This window comes from Fringilla coelebs, assembly GCF_963513975.1.
Source record: "Fringilla coelebs genome assembly, chromosome: 3".
Classification (NCBI taxonomy): domain Eukaryota; kingdom Metazoa; phylum Chordata; class Aves; order Passeriformes; family Fringillidae; genus Fringilla; species Fringilla coelebs.
In genome coordinates this window covers 40,117,937-40,142,592 of record NC_140030.1, presented here as the reverse complement: position 1 = coordinate 40,142,592, position 24,656 = coordinate 40,117,937, and the positions used below count along the sequence as shown (strand labels likewise).

General features: G+C 42.5%; 1 protein-coding gene across 1 annotated transcript in view; it reads right to left on the bottom strand.

The window, feature by feature from the left end:
* Positions 1-3,778: 3,778 nt before the first annotated feature.
* Positions 3,779-24,656, bottom strand: part of KLHL32 (kelch like family member 32) — a gene marked incomplete at both ends in the record, with an annotated part of 94,021 nt that continues 73,143 nt past the window's right edge. Inside the window, 5 exons of the mRNA XM_084202353.1 lie at positions 3,779-3,940; positions 5,737-5,831; positions 7,922-8,114; positions 10,518-10,576; positions 20,140-20,866. Coding sequence (XP_084058479.1) covers positions 3,779-3,940; positions 5,737-5,831; positions 7,922-8,114; positions 10,518-10,576; positions 20,140-20,866 — 1,236 coding nt within the window. The remainder of the gene's footprint in view (positions 3,941-5,736; positions 5,832-7,921; positions 8,115-10,517; positions 10,577-20,139; positions 20,867-24,656) is intronic.

The window sequence follows — 24,656 nt, the reverse complement described above, 5'->3', positions numbered from 1 at the left end:
GGGAGAGTAACTGGGGAAGGCAAAATTTAGATGAAAAAGAGTTACAGAAGTTTCAGCTCTTCTGAAAGTCAGGAACTTGGCTCCAAAGCTGCTAAACTAAGAAGAAAATCGTAAGCTACAACTAGAAGTTAAAGGATTACAAAAACATTACTGTACAGAAGCAGAACTGCTGCACACTGGCTTATCAAATGTGAGTGTTCCTTTAGTCAGCACTTGGGTGTGAAATGCTCAAGAGACACCAAAGTGGCAGAAGAGGATGTTAGTGCTGCTGCTGCTTGTGAAGTATATATATTTATATACTTTAATGAAAGCTATATAAAGGATGGAATATTATTCATTATGGGTGTGGCCTGAAAAAGATCAGAGACTAGCTCTTCAGTACAGCTCTTCAAGACCTTGTGGCCCAAAAGTCTTAGCTGCAGATATACATAGCCTTAGTGTTTAAATCTAAGGAATTCAGGGCACAGAACTGCACTTTTTTCCAAACAGGGCAGTCAGTGACTGCTGCATTATTTGCTGGTAAGAACACCTCTTTCCCTGAAGCAGTAGAGAGTTCTCACTGGTTGCAACTTGTCCCCTTACCTTGCACACTCCTAGCTGGATAAATGACTTGTGCTGGCATCTGCTCTCCCACTAAGACGGTCAGACTGGCAACAGAACCAGCAAGCATGAAAATAATATTCTTGTTCTGGACAACTTTAAGGCTGTGTGGAAAAACTGAGCTAAACTGTGTGAGAGACACATACCAAAACCAGCAGGCTGGACAGGGACAAAGGTTGGGTTCAGAGTCATGTCTGCCCAAAATGGTACAAAATTTAGAACATCACAGGTGGATCGGGAGGTCATACACAGGATTCTGCAATCTTGGCAGTTTTAGAAGCCAGAGACATTCAATGGAAGGATGGCAGAGTGAGGACATGATGATTCAGAAACTTCAGCTCACCAGGCAGCCTTTGCAGGAGTCCTGCCCAGCTGCAGGTGCCAGGTGAAGCCAGCCTTGCTCTCCCATCCTCACTCCTTCCAGCTGAGACCCCTCAGCCACAGCAGGGTGCTCTCTGTCTGCTCTTTGCATCCACACTCCTCTCTTTTCTTACCTGGCAATAATTAACTGGGTTTTGCTCACCTGGGAAGGGCTATGAGGCATTTTCTGACTTCAGGTGCAGCAAAGCACCCTCCATCTGTCCTGCAGGTCCTGCAACAAAAGCAGAAAGACCCAGATAGGAAAGTGTGACACAAAAACTTAAATGACTAAGAGGCTGCTGTGAAAGACCTCTGTAATCAGTGGAGCCTGATGATTAAGAGCCAGAGCAGGATCCTGACACTAATAGGAGCATATGTGTTGTCCTGAGGCTCTGTGGCAGAGGCACCCCTAACCAATATAATGCAATTGCACAGCTGTTTAAAACTGCCATTCACAGTGCAGACAATTGGTGACAACAACCAGAGCAGTAGAAGTGTCTAAAGGGCAGAGCAAACATGATAAACAACTTTCTTGCCTTTCAGACCTCGGACCAAGAGGCGCATGCTGCTTTGCATAAGGAAGCTGCCCCCCTCTGCTTCTCAAAGGCCACTGCTGCCACTTTCTGCCACTGCTCAGCAGTCATCCTGATCCCTCCCCCCGCTCTCCAGAAGCAGCAGTTTAGATATTATTCCATTGCTACAGCCATAGTAAGCTATGAGACCTAGGAATAAAAGTCTCCAAACTAAGCTGAGACACAGAAAACATACTTTGCACAATTGTCCAGAAGTGCCCTGGGCTTTGCTAACAGGAAGTGTCAGTTCTGCCCCCGAAACAAAAGTGGATCACTCACCTGGTGTGGTACCTCTAGGATGAGACTCAAAGCCCCTGCACAGGTTTTGATTATTTTAGCCACTCTCCTCTTGGAAATGAGACATGCACTCCATTTGTGTCCCTGAAAGCCACACCTAAGTCAAAGTTTGTATACTTGCCTGGATTGGGCCCTGCTACCCACACAGGGAAACAATTTCTGTACATGGACTGTTCAGAGAGCTGTCAGAGCATGCAGCTTTCCAGGAGATCAAACAAATGAAACCAAGAAATTAAAACATGTCTTGATGTACAGCCTATCCAGCTCCCACGCAGCATAGAGAAAAGTGCTGCCTAGATATAGGCGTGCTTGGTGCACAGAGGGAGATGGTGTTAGCAGCTCGAGTCAGTGTGCCAGGCAAAGACTGTGCAGCTGCAGCTCTGCTCGAGGCAAGGAAAGTGAGGAAGCTCAGAAAAAAAAAAAAACCAACAACCAAAAACCCAACCATAAAACATTCTAACCTGATAAGTATGGAAAAGGAAAGGGGATGTTCCACACTGCCCAGCGGGAGACAGAAATGATAATAACGTTACCTCCCTGTATCAGACCCTTCAAAGATAGTTTTGATTAGAATGTGCTGCTCACTGGATGAAGTCAAGTCTGTTCCTATCCAGCAGGCACGGGCTACTGCTGCAGCACATTCCACATGTGGTATTAGCAGGAGCATCAGCAGGAATTTGATAGGTCTGCTCAGGCAGCACAGTGTCAGGGAGCTGATCAGTAGGTAAGGCAGAGAAGTGCAGAGTATCCATAAATCAGAAATAGAGAAAGATTTAATTACATGCTTGGTTAATATTTACAAACATTGACATTTTTGTTCAATATGTAAATAAAACACAGAGATAAGAGACAGGGACTGCAGTAGCCAAGCAAAGCCAAAATACATCAGGTTAGAGTATTTGCTGTGAGCTGGCATATGCCTGGAGAGTGGAAAGGAGACACGCTATATAAACTGAAAGAATAAATAAATAAATATTGACATTGTTCTACACCTGTTTAGCCTCTGGAGACCAGTGATTTGTGGGACCATATGTTGGACAAAATGAGACTGTTCATTGATAATTGTAAATGTGGTGACCCCTTGCAAACTGGATATTAAAAATATTAAGTAAATGGCACATTTTAATTATACAGTAAAGAGGCTGATCTCCACCATTAAAAGACTCCAGCTGTCAGGAAGAATTGATCATATGACAGAAGGTAACATTTATTTGGTAACAGACCTTAGTAAATGACATCCCAAACAATCTTTAGATTCTCAGACAAACACATTCAGTTCAGACTTGGGTTTAACCGTGAGGCTTAATTTTCTTTGCCTTTCAGCTGAGACAATTTTTATCTGTTCCTCGTACCCTATAGGGCTTGTTTGTTTTTTATTTTTGTTTTAATCTGTTTTGAAGTATTTAAATTTCAAATGAAGTATTATTAAATGAGAAACTGTAAACGATGGAGTTCGGAATTGGAAGTCAACACATTTGTTATTCTTTTTGCCAAAGGTATTGAGTAAGTTGCATAATTAGCACAGTATTATATCATCTTTGTCAACATAAACAGAGCTTTTTTATTGTCTTTGAAAGCGCCACTGGTGAACAACTGAATGTGCAAACTCCAAAGAGCAGCGGCCCAGGAAGAGCTGAGAGCATCCACAGCGCCTGACGAAGTTGCATAAGGAAATGAAGAAGACACGTAGCGAGTGGTCACCGGCAGAAACGCACGACGCGCTCACAGATCTGCTGCTACGTCTGAGGCCGAGGAGAGAAACCGCACGCAGCCTTTGGGACTTCCTTCCTGCCTGCTGGGATCTGACTTTAAGACAAATGTGTGATGGTAAAGCAGCAGCCCAAGTGGATTGATTCTTCTCACTGACCCAGAGAAACCCTTCTATCAAACCCTGTGGGGTTTGATGTTTTCCTCCTCCACTTCCAATTCCGTGAAGCGCAAGGAATGTGTCACATTGTGCCGATCCTGTGGTGAGGCACTTGCAGAGTCTGAAGGTTGGGGCATGTGAAATAAGGAGCTGGAAGAAAGCAGGCTGCTATTCCATTGGAAGCAAAGGGGAGCGTAGGCCCATAGAATACCTCTTCCTTCCCCTCCTTGCTAACATCCAGCACCTGCATGGCAAAGCATACAAAATAGTTTTGGGATCACAGAAGAAAGCTGAAACAAATTTGCTGGCACCTACCTCATGTATTTACTATTAATCCCAGCATAAAGGTAGTTTCAGATCATTTTTAGATTATTTATGGATCTGGTGATCCATTTGCTGTTCTCATCACCCAACCCAAAACCTGAGTGCTCAGCCACTCGGGAGCAAACAATGACATTGGATCCTGCTTCCTGGCAGGAGAATGCACAGCCATGCAAGTGGGTTACTCTGCACAGAAGGGCTCCTGTTAGCACAGAGCACAAATTGTCAGCTCCAAGGTATTTAGGGGGCACAGAAGCTCTGTGGAAGAAGGGAATGCCAAATAAATGACTGACTTAAAGTAAGCAAAGAAATGTAAAGAAAAAGTGGAATTTTTTCTTCCAAAGGAGAGAGCAACCTCAGTTTTCCTCAACTGGCAGATAAAAGGGCTAGTTTTGCTGGTTAAAGCCAGGCACACTGCCAACAGCTGAGGAGGGACAGCACACACAGCTCTGCCAAATCACTCATTATATTTCTTTTCCCTTTTATGTGGGTACTGTGTCAGGCAGGCTGCCAGTTCACAACCAGTCTGGGGATGTGGACAAATGTCCATTTAAGAAAGCAAGATCCCAGGATTATTTTTGCTTGTCACTAAGCCGTATTAAAACCCAGGTGCAATACTGCAGAGTACCTGTTGATTATAAACGAGCCCACTGGTGGAGCACAGCTGCTACCTCTATACGGTGCTATTACTCCATCTAAGCATTTTATGTCAGCTATATCCAAGCCAGCCTGAATGACTTTTTCCAATAATTTTTTTGGTGTGGTATCCAACAACTTGCTAAAACACAATTATACTAGTGACCAGACACATTTTTAACATTTTATCTTGAGTTATGTTACTCTTTACAAATTCATGCTGCTATGTGTTCAGTGTCAGACCAGCAGCTTGGCAACGCAATATACTCCCTTCTTCTGCTAAGCCTAACTTCAAGTCTTATGGGACAGTTTGGAGGTGAAATTCTAAAATCCAAAAAGTTGGAAGCTAATAAAAATGCTGTTTATCAGCAAAAGTGCAGAAACTGAAATATGAACAGGAGTTTCTGCCTTTAACTGCCCAGCTGGTGACAAAGCAGTGGCTGTGATGCAGAACTGCTTCACTCAGAAACATGCAGAAAGATAAGAATTCCTAATTTCTGTACCAAAATACCTGAAAGCCATGGATCTGCAGGTGAGCTGTTTTTATAAAAGATGGGGGAGCAGATGAGTTTGTAGGACAACCTATTGCCTAGGGCAGGGATCAAAAAACTTCCACTGAAACTTTAAGGCAGTAAGCAGTAGGGCAGGTAGCAGGCTGACTGCACTTGGTCAATGAACAACTCTGGCTGCCCTTCAGAAACACAACTTGGAAAGAAAAGAAAAATCCCAGTAAGGACTGAAAAATTCTTAGCCCCATCATCCATTTCTGCAACCCTTTTAATTCTGAACTTGATTGTATAACCGGTGAATATATATACGTTATTTTATCCAAACCTTGCCAAAGGAAAGACAATTCAACCCTGGTTTACTGGAATATCTTAGAGGAATTGCATCTATTGGCTCATCTGGAAATACTTTTAATTTCTACAGTATTTCCTCTGTTTATGCAAGTTCAGTGGCTGCATAAGAAATATCCTTAATCTGTCCTCTTCACATGTATTTTCCTTTTTTAATAACCACTGTGCAAAACTTATACTTGCAAGATTATTGGAAAAGACTTTAAAAGAAACCTGAGTCGCTCACCTGGATACATGCCAAAGGCTCATTTGTCCAAATCGAATAGCCACCAACTAAATATATTCTACCATTGTGGACAGCAACTCCAGACTCATTTTGACCTAAAGCAAAGAAGGAAATAGAAACCACTTTCAGTGTTTAATTAACCCTTTTAACACCAAATGCCGGAGTTCTGAAATGGGATGCAAACACTCCTGGCAGTGACTTGACTGTTTCACAATTCCCACCATGTCAGATGGAAGATGAGGCGTGGGGGGGCAGTTCCTTGCTCTCTACAGGAGCCCTGCCTGGTGCTGCCCAGATGAGCATTAATGTGGCTGTGCAGGGGACCATCAGCTCCCTCCTCAGGTGTGCCACAGGTGACAGACACAGTCCCCACCGAGTGCCCCTGCCGTGCTGCCCACACCTGTGCAGCCCCGCTCCTCCAGGTACAAGTACACTGAAAATCACAGGAGCTGCTGCCCAAGTTCATCCCCATAGCAACAGTCTCCCAACAAGTTTGGAGTTTTGAAGGAAAATTACAGCCTAAAAAAAAAATCTGCACTACACAGTTCACCAAGCACATTTTCTGCCAGTTGTACTGACAGAAAGAAAGGCTTAGGTAGCTTCTTAAGGTGCAGGTTGTGGAAGCAACCTGGAGGCAGTGGAGAGAGGAGGCTGCCTCAGCATTCAGTGGGACAGGGTCAGCTCCAGAATGAGAGGGCCCCTGCAGTGCCAGGGTTTGCAGTTGCAAATCAGATGACATCCTTCTCAAAGGCTGTCTGTTTCTCCACATAATAAAAAAATTAACTAGTGAGCAAAAGACACATAAAAAACTAGTTCTGTTTGCCCACGTGTAATTCCTTTTTAATCCATGCCTCTCTCCCTAGCATCCATCAGGTACTTTGATGGCCTGACTTGGAAACCAAGCAACCCTACTGTTGGTGCTTCTCTAAGAATGTGTCACATGCCTGTCTGGAAGCGTGGCCAGCAGGTTCAGGGAGGTGATTCTGGCCCTCTGTTCCACTCTGGTGAGTGAGTGCTCTCTCTGGTGAGACCCCACCTGGAGTGCTGTGTCCAGCTCACAGGACCTCACTACAGGAAGGATACTGACCTGCTGGAGCAAGTCCAGAGGAGGCCACCAAGTTAGTTAGAGAGATGGAGCACCTCTCCTAGGATGAAAGGCTGATAGCACTGGGGTCTGTTCAGCCTGAAGAAGAGAACGCCTCAGTGGGACCTAACTGTGGCCTTCCACTGCCAGCAGAGAGCCTACCAGAAAGCTGGAGAGGGACCTCTAAAAGGGCATGTTGTGACAGGACAAGGGGGAGTGGCTTCAAGCTGGAAGGGAGTAGGTTTAGACTAGACATTAGGAAGAAAGTCTTTACTGTGAGGGTGGTGAGGCTGCCCAGAGAAGTTATGGATGCCCAGTCCCAGGAAGTACTCAAGGTTGGATGGGGCTTTGACCAACATGGGTGTAGTGGGAGGTGTCCCTGCCCATGGCAGGGGGTGGGAACTAGATGATCTTTAAGGTGTCTTCCAACCTAAACCATTCTATAATTCTGTTTCTCCTTGGGATTCAAGGAGATACTACATCTGGGAATTGTATCAGGTGGAGGTGAACTTTGGGGTGGCAGGGACAGCGAGCTGCAGTGTTTTGCAAGTTCCAGCTGTAACAGTTCTTCCTAATAAGTCAAGAAGAACTTTACAGATCCTGTAGTTAACTAAGTGCTCAATTAATTTCTGACTTGATGGAATTCTAACAAGGACATGTCCTTTTGGGTAATTTATTAAGAAGATACTGTTTAGAAATAAGCAAGAGTTAACAGATTTCAGTGAAAGCTTTGTCCTATAATGCCAGCAGAAACCACTACAAAACGATGCTACATGGTAAAGACACATCAGTCTCTTGTACACTCAAACCAGGGTTAAACCAATACCACAGACAAGCTTTTGGACAATTAAAAAACAGTACTTATGACAAATTATTTTTGACTGCTTAATTAAATGACACTTATCTGCAACTTCTTCAAAATTTAATGTACAATGTACGAAAACAAATGTTTTGTAGACCACTGAACTGTAATGAAAAATGTCTTCTAGGCTAACAGTGGTCCCTAAATTGGAAGCACTTGTCACCAAGTCATGGAGTTCCCCAGACCAAAGGCATCTAAAGGGAAAAGATGTTTCAGTTCCCCTTTTGCACAATGCTCACCTGTCAGCATGTTGAAGCTGCAGCGGGTCCACTGGTCGGCGTCGATGCTGTAGGAGTCGATGTGCCGGACCAGGATCCGATCGTTGTTGTAGTCGAGGTCATTCCCCCCTAACACGTACAGCTTCCTCTGGACAGCGGCCATGGAGTGATACACCCTCCTCTGCAGCATCGGGCTACGGCTTAACCACTTGTTCTGCAACGAGACAGGGCTTGTCCAGCACTGCTCAAAGGCACACCTACAGCGGCAGTGCAAGGAACAGCAGCACAGTACTGGCTTCTTCTTACCCTTGGGTCAGGAACCACAAGTGCATATGCTGGTTCTGGTTGTATGCCTAACATGTGTGCTGGTTGTAACTCTGAATAAGCATAGTGGACTTTCAACACATGGTTGGTATAATTCTCACACTTAAGTTCATTAATTTAATGGCATTTCTTGCTCTATTTTTTTTTTTGTCTAGCTCATCAGGTTTCAAAGGTCTTTTTTTTCCCTTTATAACTCAGTAGCAAATTCTCCTTAAACCAGATTATTAAATGTCTCCTTTGCATACAGTGCTAAAATTATCTGTACCAATGAGCTCTGTTATGTGAGAAGAGAGATTCTTCTGCCTTTTGTTATTCAGATGCTTATTTGATCTTATCCTTGGGGAATAAAGCAACAGGAAAAATAATTTCCTAAAGAATCTGCTGAAATGATTCATTTGGTTTAATGTCAACCCTTCATTTGTGGCAACTCACAAAGTTCCAACCCTTTGCATATTTTTCTTACTCATTAACAATATTCAAGAATTTTACCTGTATAGGGGAGAGACAGGAAGACATGGAAAACAAGGGATTAAAGCAGGTATAAAATACCTGAGAAATCAATTGCTCCTGCTATGCCTACCAAACCAAACAACCTGGCAAGGGATAAGATTAATTTAAGTGAAAGAAGTTAAAAATCCATGAGGAAATTTTTTGTGATACGTGTGCAGCAACTCCAGAGTCTCTAAGCCTTCTGTCTTTTAACCTCCACAATATATAGCTATACATTTCAATGTGTAATAGTTGAATATTAGGCATTAATGTTTGCATTAGTAGTCCAGTCTCTTAACACCAGACTATAGACACCATCTGCTTTGCAAAGCCTGCCTGCATCCCCTGATTATATCTTTAGCTTCCTCCACTGCAGTGCCTGCCAGGTGAGCCTCAAAGCACTGCAAAGGCAGCGAAACAGAGGGGCCTGGCAGGGTCATTTCTAATAAGGCGGCGTGTGAATACTAATCAGCGGTGGGGAAGCAGAGGTCAGCGCAGGCGGCTCGCTGGCAGGTAGCTGTGTGCTCGGTGGCAGATGGCAGGCATTATCGACTCGCCACAAAGGCCGCGCGCGGGAGCGGGCGCCGGCGCTCCGTGATGGAGCCATTGAGATTCCGCGCGAGATGCGAGCAGATGTGATGGTTTCCAGTACCCACCGTAAACAATATGCCAGCAGAATTCTTAAAAAGAGCTTGTGTGTACAAACACGAGGCAGACGTCGTTTGAAGAATGTAAGTGCACAATTCCTCTGTAACTCTTCACGCGCCGGGCCGGGCTCCGCGCCGTCAGCGCGGCACGCTGAGGCTGCCCCAGCACCGGCAATTTGGGGTGCAACTTTCACATCAGCCAGTGAAGAATGCCAAGTGAAAGGTACACAACAGAGACCGGGTATCCAAATACGTGCCTCCCTCACGAGCAAAGTAGGATTGCTGCCTGTAATAGCTACTCGGATTTAGGACAGTCAGCATCTGTAGTCAACGACAAAACTGCACCTCGAAAAGAATGAGGCAGGTGTGTCATCTCCTGCTTTCTGCTTCAGGCCTCGTATGTGCTATGCTTTAAATAGTCAGTGGGAACCACATGGAAGTATCTCCTGGCACGATTTTGTTCCAAATACAGCAATCAAAGCCCCTATCCTACAATCAGAAAAGTCAATACTCTTCCACGTGGGTGTAAATCAGGCTATGCAACTCTGATTGCAAGCTTGGGACTTTTAATTCCTAATACAAGCAAGAGGGCATAACCATGCCCTAACCCTCTGAAATGGTTACTGAGCCGTGCTAACCTAATCAAAACACATACATTATGTATGAAATAATCCCTAAAAGATATTTTAGGTGCTTGGGTAATGAAATGATAGGCACCCTTGCAGTCAGCAGAGTAAGTCACGGCCAGGTAGTACAGTTCTCAAAGTATTCAGGAAACAAAAAGGCCCATATATGCAATTCAAAACAGAAATGCCAATGACAAGGAGTGGTTTTGGAACGCTGACTTTGAGTATACATTGCCCAGGGCTGCTGGATTACAAAAAAAAACCACAAGCAAAATAAATACTGATAAATACAGGGGATTTAAAGCACATTTCTGTATTTAACCTAGGATGTTTCTAATTCCTATAGGCTTAACAAACATAATAAGTTGTCAGGGTCTCCATCACTCTGTTAAACTCACACATCAGTACAAAGTGAATTTAAAACACCACTAATTAAAATGGTCAGCATTTTTAGCCTTACAAAATCTTTGTATGTATTTGCCAAGAGATGTATTTGAAGCAAAACAAAACATATACAACACAGATACTCACCTGCTTAGGATCATAGACCATGAGTCTATTTTGATATTGTGCAGTATTTGTTACTCCTCCTATAAAAGAGTTTATACAGGTTACATTTTTTCATATAGGCAAAGCCAGGACCAAGAAAGATCAGGTACAGCAAAATAACCAATTCTATAGTTCATCTGCAGATAATAATTACATTACATACCACCACTTCTGCTCACATTCCACTGCACTTCTTAATCTGGTTACAAGGGAAAAAGCAGCCCCATTTGTCAAACATATGGCAACAAAGAACAGCGTTAATAAACAGCCCCCATACACTTCTTTTGTAAAGCTAATTCTATGGGCCAAAAGTGAGTAAAAAATGGATCTCTTTATACATAACTGTGCATTCAACCTTCATCAAGACACAAAGATAAAACCCATTCCTGTTCCGAGGATCATCTAGTGTGTGACAGGGTTTAAAAGAGGAGGAGGTGGGCTTGCATCAATGAGAAGGAACAGGTCACAGAGAAGCTCTGCCTTACCAGAAACACGACGGGGATACCACTGCCCGTTAAGAGCACAGGTCAAGCCTCTGCAACTGCGCTTCTCTATGCATTTGAAAGAAATTCTGCACTTAGTTTGTATTATAGAAAACATCTCATTCAGTTGTAAACTTAGGTTGGAAGGTTCCTCCACAGTGACCAGAAACAGCCCTACCATTTACTTTTCAATAGTGGTCTGGAAAGCATGGTGTTAAGCACCTCAGAAAAGCTCAGAATAGACTCTGACCCAAGCAGATGCTGCAAACCAGCTGTTTACCTCAACACAGTAAACAGACGTTTAATAGCTAATCATCCTCTTCTTGTTTTGTTTTAAATGGCAAATTTCACTAAGTAAACATGGAAAACTTCTTCAGTCTGTAATCTTACCTGTGCAAACATGTTTTTGAATGTGTTCAAGCCTTCTGGGGACATGGTGTCACTGCAGCACTGCCACACTTCCCAGTCCCCCTCTGTCACCACGCTGAGCCCATGGGAAGATGGAACCAGAAACAATGCCTGCAAGCTGTGCCCCACTTTCATCCTGCCACGAGCTCTGGGCAGAACTAGGCCATGTCAGTGGCCACACACCAGTGACACTCATACTGACAGACAAACTATTTACATTACAGTTTTAATGGCCCACACCAAAAGTGGACAAAATCCACGGCAATGAGAGGAAGGATTTCCATCTTACATTTCATTTTGTTGACATTTCCCTTTTTGTCAGGGCATGCTCTGTTCCAGCCAGGGCAGTAGCACAGTGACTTAATTCCTGCTGGCTGAGCTATGACCCAGTCCCACTAAGGTTGCTGGGTTGGTTTTTTCCCTTTTATCCCCAAGCTCTGTGCTGGGGAATTCTCATTTTGCCAGCCTCCAGCTAGGCTGAGGGCAGCATTTTGGTTCAGAGCCATATTGTGATTTTGAAGCAACTCTGCCACCTCCTCCATGTCATTTTAGGCTGTAGGTTGGGACTGTGTACATTCAAGTCAAACCAGCACTCTGCTCCAGATGTGCACCATCTGTGCTCCAGTTCCTAATGGCAGCATAAGGGTCCAAAATAACAACTGGTCTTTTGGCTTTGTACCATCTGAGCACTGGGAACATTTGAGCCAGTGGAGCAGAACAAACCTAGCCCAAAGCAAAAAATGTGAGGGGTACATGGAGTGAACACAGAGAACTTGGTGCCAAGGTTTTACCTGCTGATCTGCTCCTGCTGGGCTGAGCTACTTGCTGACATGGAAGTACCTTCTATTCACCCAAAAAAACTTGAGTGGGGGCAAGAATCTATAGCAGAAACTACAGATGTATCTACTTTAGAGTCTTTTTTTCAACTGCAGCAGCAAGGAGAAATGATGCTGTTGCTTGGGTGCATCTCTGCAAGCACCAGCCTGTGCTGGGCATCTCCAGAGGGTTGGCAGCCCAAGCTCCCCGCTCAGAGACGCTCACAGGCTGAGAGATAGCTGGGATGAGATGCAGTCTCTCCAAACTGTTCCCGTCACACTATGCCACACCCTGCCCATCACAGCACATGTGAAATGCACACACAAGAACAGGCACTGGAAAGCAAAGACTGCTCCTGTGTCTGATCTCACAATCTGTTATTTGTCTCCACACTGTTGTGCAGCCTTCACATTGCTAGTGGTCATCAGCCAGGCAGACAAAACAATCTTTTCTAATATCTGTTTTGTAATTTAATTTTTTTTTTTTTACATATAGTTATTTTCACTTCCAGCACAATGTCTAAAATGAGACATCAGATTAGTAATTTGAAAAATAAAAATCCTAGTTATTTGAATTATTACCTCCAAAATGTTACACTACAAGAGACACATTTGAAACACAATTTTGGGTCATATGTTTCCATTCTGAAAGGACACCTTAATTTGGAGGGAAAGATGTGACGGAAGAAGAGAAAGAAGAGTGTTGTTTCCTCATAAAGTAATAAAATAAGCAAAATTGTTTCCTTCTCTTCACAAAGGGCCCCTCATATCAAGTACACAGCTTACATCTTTTCCCCTGCAATATTGCTCATCTCTGGTGTTTTATCATTACATTCCCTTCACATACTGCTCTTCACTTTTAGATTAATCTGCCAAAATGAGATGCTAAGGATTTGCATACAGATTTGACTACACAAAAATAGATCTGGAATTAATAACAGTCTCTATATGTTTTAATTTCTTCTAGACTGGAGTACCCTTGCCTCCAGCAGTATTCTTGGCTTTGAAAGTCATCAAGCTGATTTGTCTGCTCTTAGGTTATGATGCCACATGCTGCTACACTGTCCCCTGCAATCAAAGTGCTCGCAGAGATAGATTCCATGCCTTCCCCTAACAAGTATATTTTATAGATTGGCAGTTTTGATCTCCCCTCCCCAGGGGGATAATCTGCATCTTAACAGGTTTCTATAGATACATCTGTCATTAAATATGCCATCTTATATCTGCATCAATTTTCAAACTCTAGTTTCTTCTAACTTTGAAGTGCTATAGCAAAAGTTTAAAATTTTCTGCCAAAATTCAGACTTAACAAGTTTGCAATGTCCTCTTGAACTATTTTTTTTTAAACACTACAGACAGCTGGGAAAGGGCGAAAGAGCAGCAATATGTCTCTTAAAAATAAGAAAAGAAGGGGAAAAAGAGTTTAAATGGCACTAAAAATAATACACACTTTCTCAGAAAAGAAATGGGGTAGTTCTGAGAGAATTTCTTACACTTCTCTGTCATGTTTTCTATGAGGAAAGGAGAGGATAGAAAGCCATCATAATGAGAGAAAGTAGTTAAAAATACAAACTATGCTATTAAATTTGATGTCAAGCAATAACAGCTAATGTGGTAGTAACCCAACAGTTAGAGAAAGAGAAAAAAAAAATGTCTGTCTGGTTAAATGACAGAAAATTTACAGTTTGGTCAGCTTTTGCTGTTTTTGTAAACAGAGTGATGATTACACCACTTTACATGAGCAGCTTGCTTTGAGGATTCCATTTCCTGGGAAGCAAGGAGTACCCTCAGGACAAGACTGTCTTTCTTGCTCTTACAGACAGGAGCACACCGCCATGGAAAGGCCACCATCCAACCCATGGGCTCACAATGTTTTTACACTGCCACAATAACTCTCTCTCACTCCCTTGTAGGCTGCAAATGTTGCTTTTTAAGCCATCCAAGACCTGTAAATTCCCAACTCATGCAACAGTGCTCCTCTACATGAGGAAATTGCTCAAGGATTCCAAAACACACCTCGTCCATCCCTTTCCCACACTTGATAAACAGTTTGAATTATTACAGTCCTCCCAAACACTCCACAAACCACATGGCAAAACACCTTCAAGACACACTTCTAAAAAGAGAAGGGTAGGAGGCAGTAGATTCCACATTTTCCTCAAGAACAATTTACAAGCCATACTTACAACGTGGCCTAGCAAGGCCCCCATATGACTTGAGAAACCTGCTCCAATCCAAATCCCCCAGGAAATATCACAGCTCTCCCCACAGCAGTCCCCAAGCGCGAGGCTGCGAGCAGGAATCCGAGTTCACTGGGAGACGTGTAATACCACATCCTGGCAAAGAGCTCCCACGTGTGCTCCTTGCAGCAATCCAGGGAATATACAGAAACCCACGACATGTACCCTAAGGTGCCCTGCTATTCTAAACCAGAAATCTCTCCTCTCTCAGGTGTCTGTGTGATACACACAAGATAATCTGTGTGTATAAACACAGGATAATCCTTCCTCAACATGCAAAGCAAACTTGCTGCCTCTTACTGCAGCCAGCCCAGGTGCAGTGAGGACAGCTGAGCTGGAGCACATTCTCCCAAGGCAAGGAGCCCCCTGGAAGAGGCCAACAGCAGCTCTGCTTTGTGCTCTTTGACTCCAGACGCAATCAAGCCACAAACAAGAGGGGCACAAGCCCTAGGTTTGTTTAAATGATTAAAGCTGGACATCTACATTCAGTCTAAGGAGAATCAATGGCATCAAACCAATAATGTCCTAGCACTGAAAGGTGTGAGATCATTCATTCAAATACAGGAAAAATTAAGTCTGTTTATATGGAACATACAGAGACTACAACTGGGCCACTGAGGCAATTTTTATGCGCTTGTTAACCTCCCATTCCCAGTAAATCCTGTGCCAGCCAAACTGTAAAACTTGGTTTGGATATATTCTGTAAACTCCTATGATTCCATATCTATTTTTCATAAAAAAATTTTGCAGATTTTTCCTGAGAAAAAATTCTTTATTTCACGACAACATACTGATATACTGATAGTAAGGTCATACTTTTCATCCCAAATCACTCACACACTCTGAATAATTCTTCAAGATATGTTATCACCATCATTTCCTTGGTCAAAATCTTCACCATTAGGGGAAAAAACAACAGTTTAAAAACCAAAAGAATGAATCTTGAATTTTGAAAAAAAAAATTATCTCCTATATTAATTACAAAGCAACTTTACAGGGATGGTTTGTTTACCTCCTTCCCCCAAGCTGAGTTTCTATGTGCATGTCAAGATGTTATTTTAGCTGACACACTTAGGGTCAAACAACTTGGGCCTCTGCAAAACACCAGTGTAACACTGTGTTTTAAACAAGACTTTTCATGTGCTAATCTCTGGAGCACCTAAGGCAAGGGGAAGTGTCATTATCCCAAGATGCAGGTGCAGGAATGGCCCAGAGCTGGAGTGCCTGGCAGAGGTTCCCTGTCCCTCGATGTCCCCAGGGGCACCAGACCCATACAGGTGGAGGAAGGTTAACGTGGATAAAAGGAGGTCTCCAGATTTGCATGTGCACTCCACAGAGGATGCTGGGAAACGGGCATAGTTCAAGTCCTCACTCCTATGGAAAATATCTCCCCGCTTTTATAGATAGTGATTGTTAGCCATGCTGAACTCCAAAGTGTTTAGTGCACTTAATTTTTCTTTCACTGAAATACTTCACTTTACAAGCATTGTGGCATGCAATTCGTTTGTGAAATTGGTCATGGCACCAGATGTTAACTGGGGCCTGGAAGAATCACCTTTCTATAAAATTTCCAAACCATCTGCCCAATGCAATGTCAGTACAGAGAACTTATTTGTTGTGGTTTAATGCCAGTCAACAACTCAGCCTCACACAGCCACACATTCACTCCCCCAGAATGGGGTGGGAAAACAACTGGAAAAGTAAAACTGAGAAAATTTGTGGGTTGGGATAAAGAGCGTTTAAGAGGTAAAGCAAAAGCCACACACACAAGTGAAGCAAAACATGGAATTAATTCACTGCTTCCTATGAGCAGGCAGGTGTTCAGCCATCTCCAGGAGAGCAGGGATCCATCAAGCATAATGATGATTTGGGAAGTCAAACGTCAGCACTGTGAATGTCCCCCATTTCCTCCTTCTTCTCCCAGCTTTATATGCTGAGCATGACACCACAGGACCAGGAATACCCCTTCGGTCAGCAGGGGTCAGCTATGTCCCCTCTCAAACCCTTGCCCATCCCCTTGTCCTGGCTATGTCCCCTCTTAAACCCTTGCCCATCCCCAGTCTCTTCACTGCTAGGGTGGGGTGAGAAGTAAAAAACACCTTCACTCTGTAGAAGAACTGCTCAGCAATAACAAAAACATTCCTGTGTTACCGGGACTGTTTCCAAATCCAAATCCACAAATCCAAAACACTGCCCAGACCAGCTGCTATGAGGAACACTAACTCTATCCCAGTCAAAACCAGCACATTATTTTAAGAACTTCCCATGTTTTGTTTTTCTTTAAATAAGACAATAAAATGAGAACTGTGGGGGAAAACAAAAAATAATGACATAAATATGAAAATATGGAGCTTGAAAAACTCAAGGGCTGAACCCCCTTGTGCAGAGCAGACTGACTAGTGACTAGTTCCAGTATGCAAAAGGCTCCCTCTTTTATTCTGCTTCTGCCAGGTTAAAAACCCCAAAGAGGTGGTGGCAGCTTAGGAGTCCCTCTGTCACCTGAACACCAGCCACCCACCTACTATTGCCAGTGCATAAACTCAAACAGTGGTTTGTTTTGTCCATCTTCCTTTCCTGCTGCCTTTGCCATGATTTTATTGCCTATTAGTTTTGAATCCTTGTCATATTTGTCCCAAAGGACCATGAAAGCAAAGCTGAAAATGAATCCCAATAATAACAGAAATCCCTTAAGCCTAGTTAGCTTTTGATCTGCAAAGCCTTTAAGAGGGCATGGGGCTGTAGCAGAGGCACTGAGTAAGTAAATGGTCAGTGTGCAGATCAAGCTTTGATGATGCTCTCCACAAATAGAAGGGCTTGAAACTTTTTTATCACTATTTAATTTATTCCCTCACTAAAAATCTGGGCACATTTCCATGGTTCCCTTGCCAGCTGGTAGTAGCAGACTGACTTTGAGAGCTCTTTGCTGATGACCTGTATTTCCCAGAAAAAGCAGCAGGGATACAGCTCAGAAACAATTCTAACTCAGACTAATTTTTTAATTACTTAATTTTAGGCCACATACTTCAAAATTAGGTTCCCTCCTGCATTACTAATTACTTTTATGCTAACATCTTATATTCAATGATGAACAGTGGATTTTCCAGCAGTGACGATGATACAATAAAACATCTCTCTGTACTATTCCCCTGCCCCTGAATGTACATGTACCACAAGTTACATTCTGATCCTAAGCAATTAATTAATAGGAGAAAGCTAGCTATAGTTATTACATCTCCATCCACTTTTCTTTTTAAAATAACTCTATTCAATACACAACCAGGTTTCAGTGTAAGAGGACAAAATTCAGATCGATATCTACTGAAGTGTAGCACAGTAAGTGTGCTCTCGTACTTCGTAATAACCTGTCATAATTGAGCAACTCAAAACTTTCTAAGCATTTTCTCAGAACATATCAAAATGAAAAGCTGTGTCTACCTTATTCCACTGTTGGTGGCATTTCCAAATATAAATGGAGCAATACTGATAACATATTTTTTGTTGTTTTGCCCAGTTTTAAAGAATTCATCCAGTAGGCTTCCACTTACCTCTTCCACTGATTCTACAGCTCTGTTAGAAGCATATCCTTGAACACAGTATCACACTGCATCATTTTCAAAACAAAAGTGGAACTTAAAACAGACAGTCATGCACACATTTCACCTACATAACTAGGCACATGAATTAATCCTTAGGATAATCTCCCCTTTTCTAGCAGAAAGATTAAATTTAATCTTCAACCAACTTCTTGTTTGACTTAAAAACTGCTATCAAATACTTTCTGAGTTTTGATTGTTTTGTTTTGCTGTTTAGGGTTTTTTTTTTCATAATATTAAGACAAAAAATATTACTTTTTTCATTTACTGGAGGAAAGACCGCACTGATAGATTTCTAGTGCACATTCAATGATTTTATGTGAAAACGCATAATACCATTTTTTAAAAGATCCTATTCTTCATAAATAGTGACAAATGTAAACCACAATACAGGAAAACAAAAAAACCAGCAATCAAGACACAGCAGTAGTAACATCCATGTATTGGAAGTGCCCACTGCAGACACACATCCCTCTCTGCTAATAAAATAGGAAAAGTAGTGAATGAACATGATAATGCTCTGAATACACCCAGCTGATAGCCTAACACAGAAATCCTGCTCCTCTACCTCTGCCTGGGTCTCACCTCAGGATTCACACAGCACAAACTCTTGTTACAAGATTCCCTAACTGATGGTCACTAAAGAAAATGACCCTAAGTACCTGCCAGGGATCTTGGTGATTTGCTGTGTTCTGTCCTGCTTTTAACTCCAAAGCCATCATTCATGACTTTAGTGCATACGTATTAAAAAGAGATACCTGCTAATTCTGCTGCCAATGCTTGGGAATCCATTCCCATGGGGCACTTAATCCATAGGGACAGAAAGGTACATCTGCTAGCTAAACGACACACTTTGAGAAGCACAGCACAGGCCTAAGAAGCTAACTTAATCTTCCATTCATATTCCATCCTTTCACCACAGGCATTCCAGACCATATTAAAATCCCCAGAGGGTATCTATGGTGAAGATGCCAATCACTGAACATTTACCTCAAGGGCTGGCCCCATTTACTCATTAGCTTCCTTAATAAATATTATAACTATATAACCTTCCGTGGCACACTTCTTAGTAAAGGGGGAATATTTTTCTGTCAAATTTTCTGTAGACAGCATCAGCCGTATTCCAAAATAACTAATAACCACTACAAGGACTGAGGTAACTAAATCCTCCCACACCCATCAATGGAGCATAACAACTAAAAACTCAGTTGCAAATGACACGTTCTTTTAGGATTATAGGGTCTATACATTGATCTATCTGTGCCGTAAAGCCATTATTACATCAGACAGTGCACTGCTATGGACAGAGCCACGGATGATTTCCAAAAACGGCCATCTCAGCGTGTTTTAATATTCTGAAGAGCAAGTGGGAGCAAATCATACATTTGCCTTCAAGCCCTGGAACAACACAAGCTAACATGCACTTAATTTTCTATTTCATCATCAGGAATAAGTGAATCATAGAATATTCTGGATTGGAAGGGACCCACAAGGATCATCAAAGTCCAACTCCAGGCCCTGCACAGGCTCAGGAACCACGCCATGTGCCTGAAAGCATTGTCCAAACGCCTCCCGAACTTTGTCAGGGTGATGTTATGACCACCTCCCTGGGGAGCCTGTTCCAGTGCCCAATCAACCTGTGGGTGAAGAACCTTTTCCTGATATCCAACCTAAACCTCCCCTGACAAAACTTCAGACCATTCCCTCGAGTCCTGTGACTGTCAAAAGCACCAGATCATATTACAGAAACAAAGTCTTTTTCAGTTTGTTTTTAGGAAGCACACAGAATTTATCATGGGAAATTTGTCCAAAAGTGCATTATCATTCCAGTTCACTGTGATTTATGAATGGCAACTGGAGATAGCACGTATGATATCAGCAGCTCAGAAATACCGAGTATATGTATAAGATACATTACGCTCCTATACTTCTAATGAGGCTTCAATTCTTTGTCCTCTCCGCAGAGAAAAGTTATCATGACATATAAACCAAAGATTTATTACTTTAATTCAAGGCAGTATTTTGGTATTTTGTTAGTACCTCAAACTGTGTGAAACGTTCTCTACCTGATATCCAAAGAAGACCATCCACCACGTATCCCGCGTGGCACGAGAGCGACCGATCAAAGGACTGTACAAAGGTCCACTTGTTCTTCTTGGGACAGTAGCGTTCCACCGTGGGCAGCACTTGGCGCAACTCGTTCCTGCCCCCCACGGCATAGAGGTACTCGTCCACGGCTCCCAGCACAAAGTGTTCCCGGCAGTTCTTCATCGGAGCTATCTCTGCCCAGGAGTTGGTGCGGGGGTCGTACCGACAGACAGTCCTCACGGCACACGTGCGCCCTGTCGAGTGCTCCACCTCTCCACCGGCCACAAAAAGAAAGTCTCCCATGACAGCAACGCAGTGGTGGCTCCTGCCCACAGGCATGGGCGCCAGCTCGCTCCAGTTGGCGATCCCCGCGATGTGCACGTTCTCCTGGTCTACCGGGTTGAAGTACCGCAACTCCTTCACTTTACAGACCTCCCGTTTTTTCCCTCCAATAATATAGAGAGTGTCTGACTGGAAGCGAGGCTTTGTCCTTGCAGTTTGCCAGACGGGCTGTGCATAGACGCTCTGGTGGTAAGCCAAGGCCTCGTTAATGAGCGCTGTCGCGGTCTCGCTGGCTTGGACGAGAGGATGAGTGAGAGCTACAGTGTGCAGTGTGTCCACATCCATAAGGCCAAAGCGGACGTACTGGAGAAGCTCATCCAGATACTGGTAGCGGCAGTTGTGTTCCAACCACCTCACGGCCAGCTAAAAGCGGGGGGAAGGAAGGGAGAAACAAGACACGCGTTATTTGCACACAATTCTGTCAAAACGCGGTCTTTTGAAATCTGCCTGCATTCCAAAAGCAGATATATATACTTGCCTCAGTCGTGGTATCTATGCATCTAAAAAGCAGCTGTGAAAGCCTGTTAGTCCACATGAAAAGGTACAGTGTATATACAAAAGCATTGTACTGCACCAGCTCCCCTAAACAATTTCCACAGCATTATCAATACTCTCTATGCAATACTCTCATTGTGCAATCTGCTAGTGCTGCTGGAGACCATACTATCCCTGAGTGGAAAAATAATATTAACACAGGGGCTATGGGATCACTGGACACTAGAAAGAAGACTAATGTCAGAAGACTACAAAAAAAAAAGCCTTTTCTGCCCTCCCTATTTCATCCTATTTATGACAAAATATTGAAGAAATGTAACACATTACACACTGAATCCTTCAATATATTTCTTCTTCTTAATTTATTTTATTTATAAAGTGGAGAAAGGTGTAAGGCAACAAAAAAATTAAGTCAGAGAAAAGAGAAGCACAGAAGAGGCCCTGCTAGTTTGGGGCAGACAGAAAGCAAAAATTCACCAATTGTAGTTAGTATCAACATTCAAATCACATAAAGCTTATTGAATCCAACTAGTCCTAAAAAGAGGTTAGGAATGGCCTAAACCATTTCAGGAATTGTTGAGTAAGTTATTTTTGAAAACATCCAGTAATGAAGATACCAAAACTTCCTCAGGAAAACCATCCCCATGCTCTCATGTCCTCTTGGACAGATCTTCCTCTTACACATGCAGAAGCTTTAAACCCTTAAACTCATCGCTCCATTTTTCACACTTGGGTTTATATTGCAGAGCAACCCTTGAAAATTATTCATCCATACAGGATGAAAAGCATTTTGTTACCTTCTTTTCCTTCTCCACCTCAGATGCATTTTAATATTGGTGTGAGTTTCCTCTTCAGTGAACGAAAAATGAATTTCAATGCATCTTAGGTCATATTTTCTAAATCTCTGCTGCTTGGCTCAGAGTTCTCTGTTACTGAAATCTTTAATGTTTGCTGCTGAAAACTGGACATAATCTTCCTCAAAAGGGTGTAGTAGTAGTGAATAGGTTGGAAGAATCTCTTTGAATGTAACAATCTATGCCATTCTTGCTTGTACATCACCACATAAGACTGTCAGTGCACTGTGATGTTGCTGATCCATATTTAAGCTTATGACTGAGCACTTTTTTTTTTTTTGGTGGTTGGTTGGTTTGTTTATTTAGGGTGTCATGCTTTCTCTGCCATTACCCAACTCTCTACTATTACTTTAGGCCACTGCTCCAGTCAAGATCATTCTCAATCCAAATTGAATTTTCAAAAGTGCTAGAAAACAATTTCACCTTCTGATTTTCTGGAAACATAAATCCCTTATTATCCTTTCATCCAAGTCATTATCAAAGACATTGACTAGTTCTGAATAAGGACTAACTCTACTTGATACTTTAAATCATTCTGACACAGAACTTATAGAGTGGGTGTTTCTAAGTTGAGCGATAAAAAAATTAAATCTTATGGCCCTGTACTGTTGTTGAGAATGCCACATTAAAAAAAGCTGAAAATAAAGGCTGCTCTTATTCATGACTTTCATACATGATGTATTAAATTTATTACTGTTTCTGTATTCTGTCAGAGAGGGAAGATGAAAAACCAAAACCACCTTTTTGCCAAGATTAATTTGAAACACTTTTTCCTCACTGTGAACCCCTGTGAAACAAAGAATCAATGAAGGGCATCAAAAATGCAACAGCAGTTCAGTCAGTTAAATGCTGTATTGAGTTTCAAATGCATGCATTATCTATATGTATTTTGACTTGCTAGCAAAAAAGACAATAATCAAATGTATTTGAAAATGTATTTGAACTTGAAATCATTGAGCTTTACAGTCAGGTGTTCTAAATCCACCAAACCCACGTGTCAGGTGTCTCCTACTGAGTTGTATCCGGCAACTTCCTATTCTGTGTCTTTAGCCGTGTGAATGATTCCTGAAAGGCACTTAGCTCTCATCACTCAGTCATTTGCAATTGAGGAGAAGTTCAGGCTAGCTTCAGCACACATCAACTAAATGATATGTGGATTACCATGTTAAGATAGAAGAATTTACAAAAAGTGAGTTCTTATCTATCAGCCCTTGCGTCCAACAGACTTTTGGAACTATAAATTCATGCCTTTGCTCACATCTAAAATGGCATCACAGAGGTATCATCTGGGCATTACAGACTCTGTAAAAGACAGGCACTAATCTAAACCAGGACTTGGTAACCACAAGTCCTTTAGAGGAAGTTTAATATTAATGCCTTATCTTAGGACTTCATCCATCTGCTTTCATTTCATTGTCCTGCCTTTGGTCCCCCAATAAGTACTGTATAAACACACGAGCAACACCACATACTAGCTAACATAACTTCAAAGAAAGGGTACCTGCATTCATTTCTGGGTATGGGGTGTGTGATCTGCACAGAAGGCATGGATATCTCTGTTACATTATATTTTCTCTGCTGTAGGTAGTTTGGCATATGCAACTTGGTTTGTACTGAATTATGTCTCTACTGAAAATAGTCCTGGAGTTGTAAAAAAATGTTTCACTGAAACCAGTAATGTTTAACTTTTCCCCAAACCACTACAGTGATGGTTCCAAAGCAACACAAAGATTCTCTTGGCATTCATATGAAATGTACAATCTATTCTGAGTCTTGAACCTAAACCTTCTCTATCCATTCCAACTATTTTATACCCACTCACCTGTCCTGCATCGTTTTTTATGAAAACCTTTGAACCTTTCCAAATTAAGTTCATTGCAGCCTGCTTGGGATTCTCTACATGTTGCACCCCAAGGTATCTTTGGAAGGGCTACTTCCACCTTTCCCCTCTGACAAGCAGCTGCAGCAGCAATGGGGAGGGCAATGTGATTCCCAGGCTGTCTCTCGTGTAGGGTGCTACTGGCTCTCACCAGACTCCATGTCTGAGGTCAGTTTGCTGTGGAAGACTTCATTTTATTGTATGAGTTTAGAAAGCAGGGCTAAGAACCCTGCACACCACCAGGATGCTCTGTAGGCATGTGACAGAACACAGAGAAGCTTCACTGAGTCTTAGGGAAGCAACAGAGGTCTGTGAATCACAATGTGTTTAGAAGCTCCTGCCCTGTGTGACCCACACCTAATATGTGACGCTCCAAGGCAGAAAAAAGGCCTTAAGAGATAAAAGCTATATTGTTTTTATCACTTTGTCTTGGTATCTGTGACAATTTCAATTCTAAAATTCATTTTGGGTCACTACTTAAAAACAAGTGCTAGGAATTGAATTTACAAATGTATGTATCTATATCTATATCTATAGTTAGAGAATACAGGACAAACTCCTAAATTGTGACACAAGGCTATGGAACAGCTCTGGTTTCAGGAACACTCATCAACTGAGCCTTAGACCTCTACACTGGTTTTGCAGCACATTGTTTCCATGTTCTCTAGCAAAACATGGTGTCTCACGCTGTGGAGGCATGAAAGAAAACTGGGTGTGGGTGAACAGTTTAGCAGTATTGGAGGGCTGAAAAAGTTCAAAAGAAAGAAAACTGAACTCCCAAACACATCTTTCACTTGTAGCAGAAGTAGTCACTGGTGGACTGTAACACAGTTCTAACTTTCCTTCAGTGCAAAGGAGGCATACATAATTCTCATCAACATATGGCAGACACAAACTTCCATGTATGAGACCAGCACACATCTGT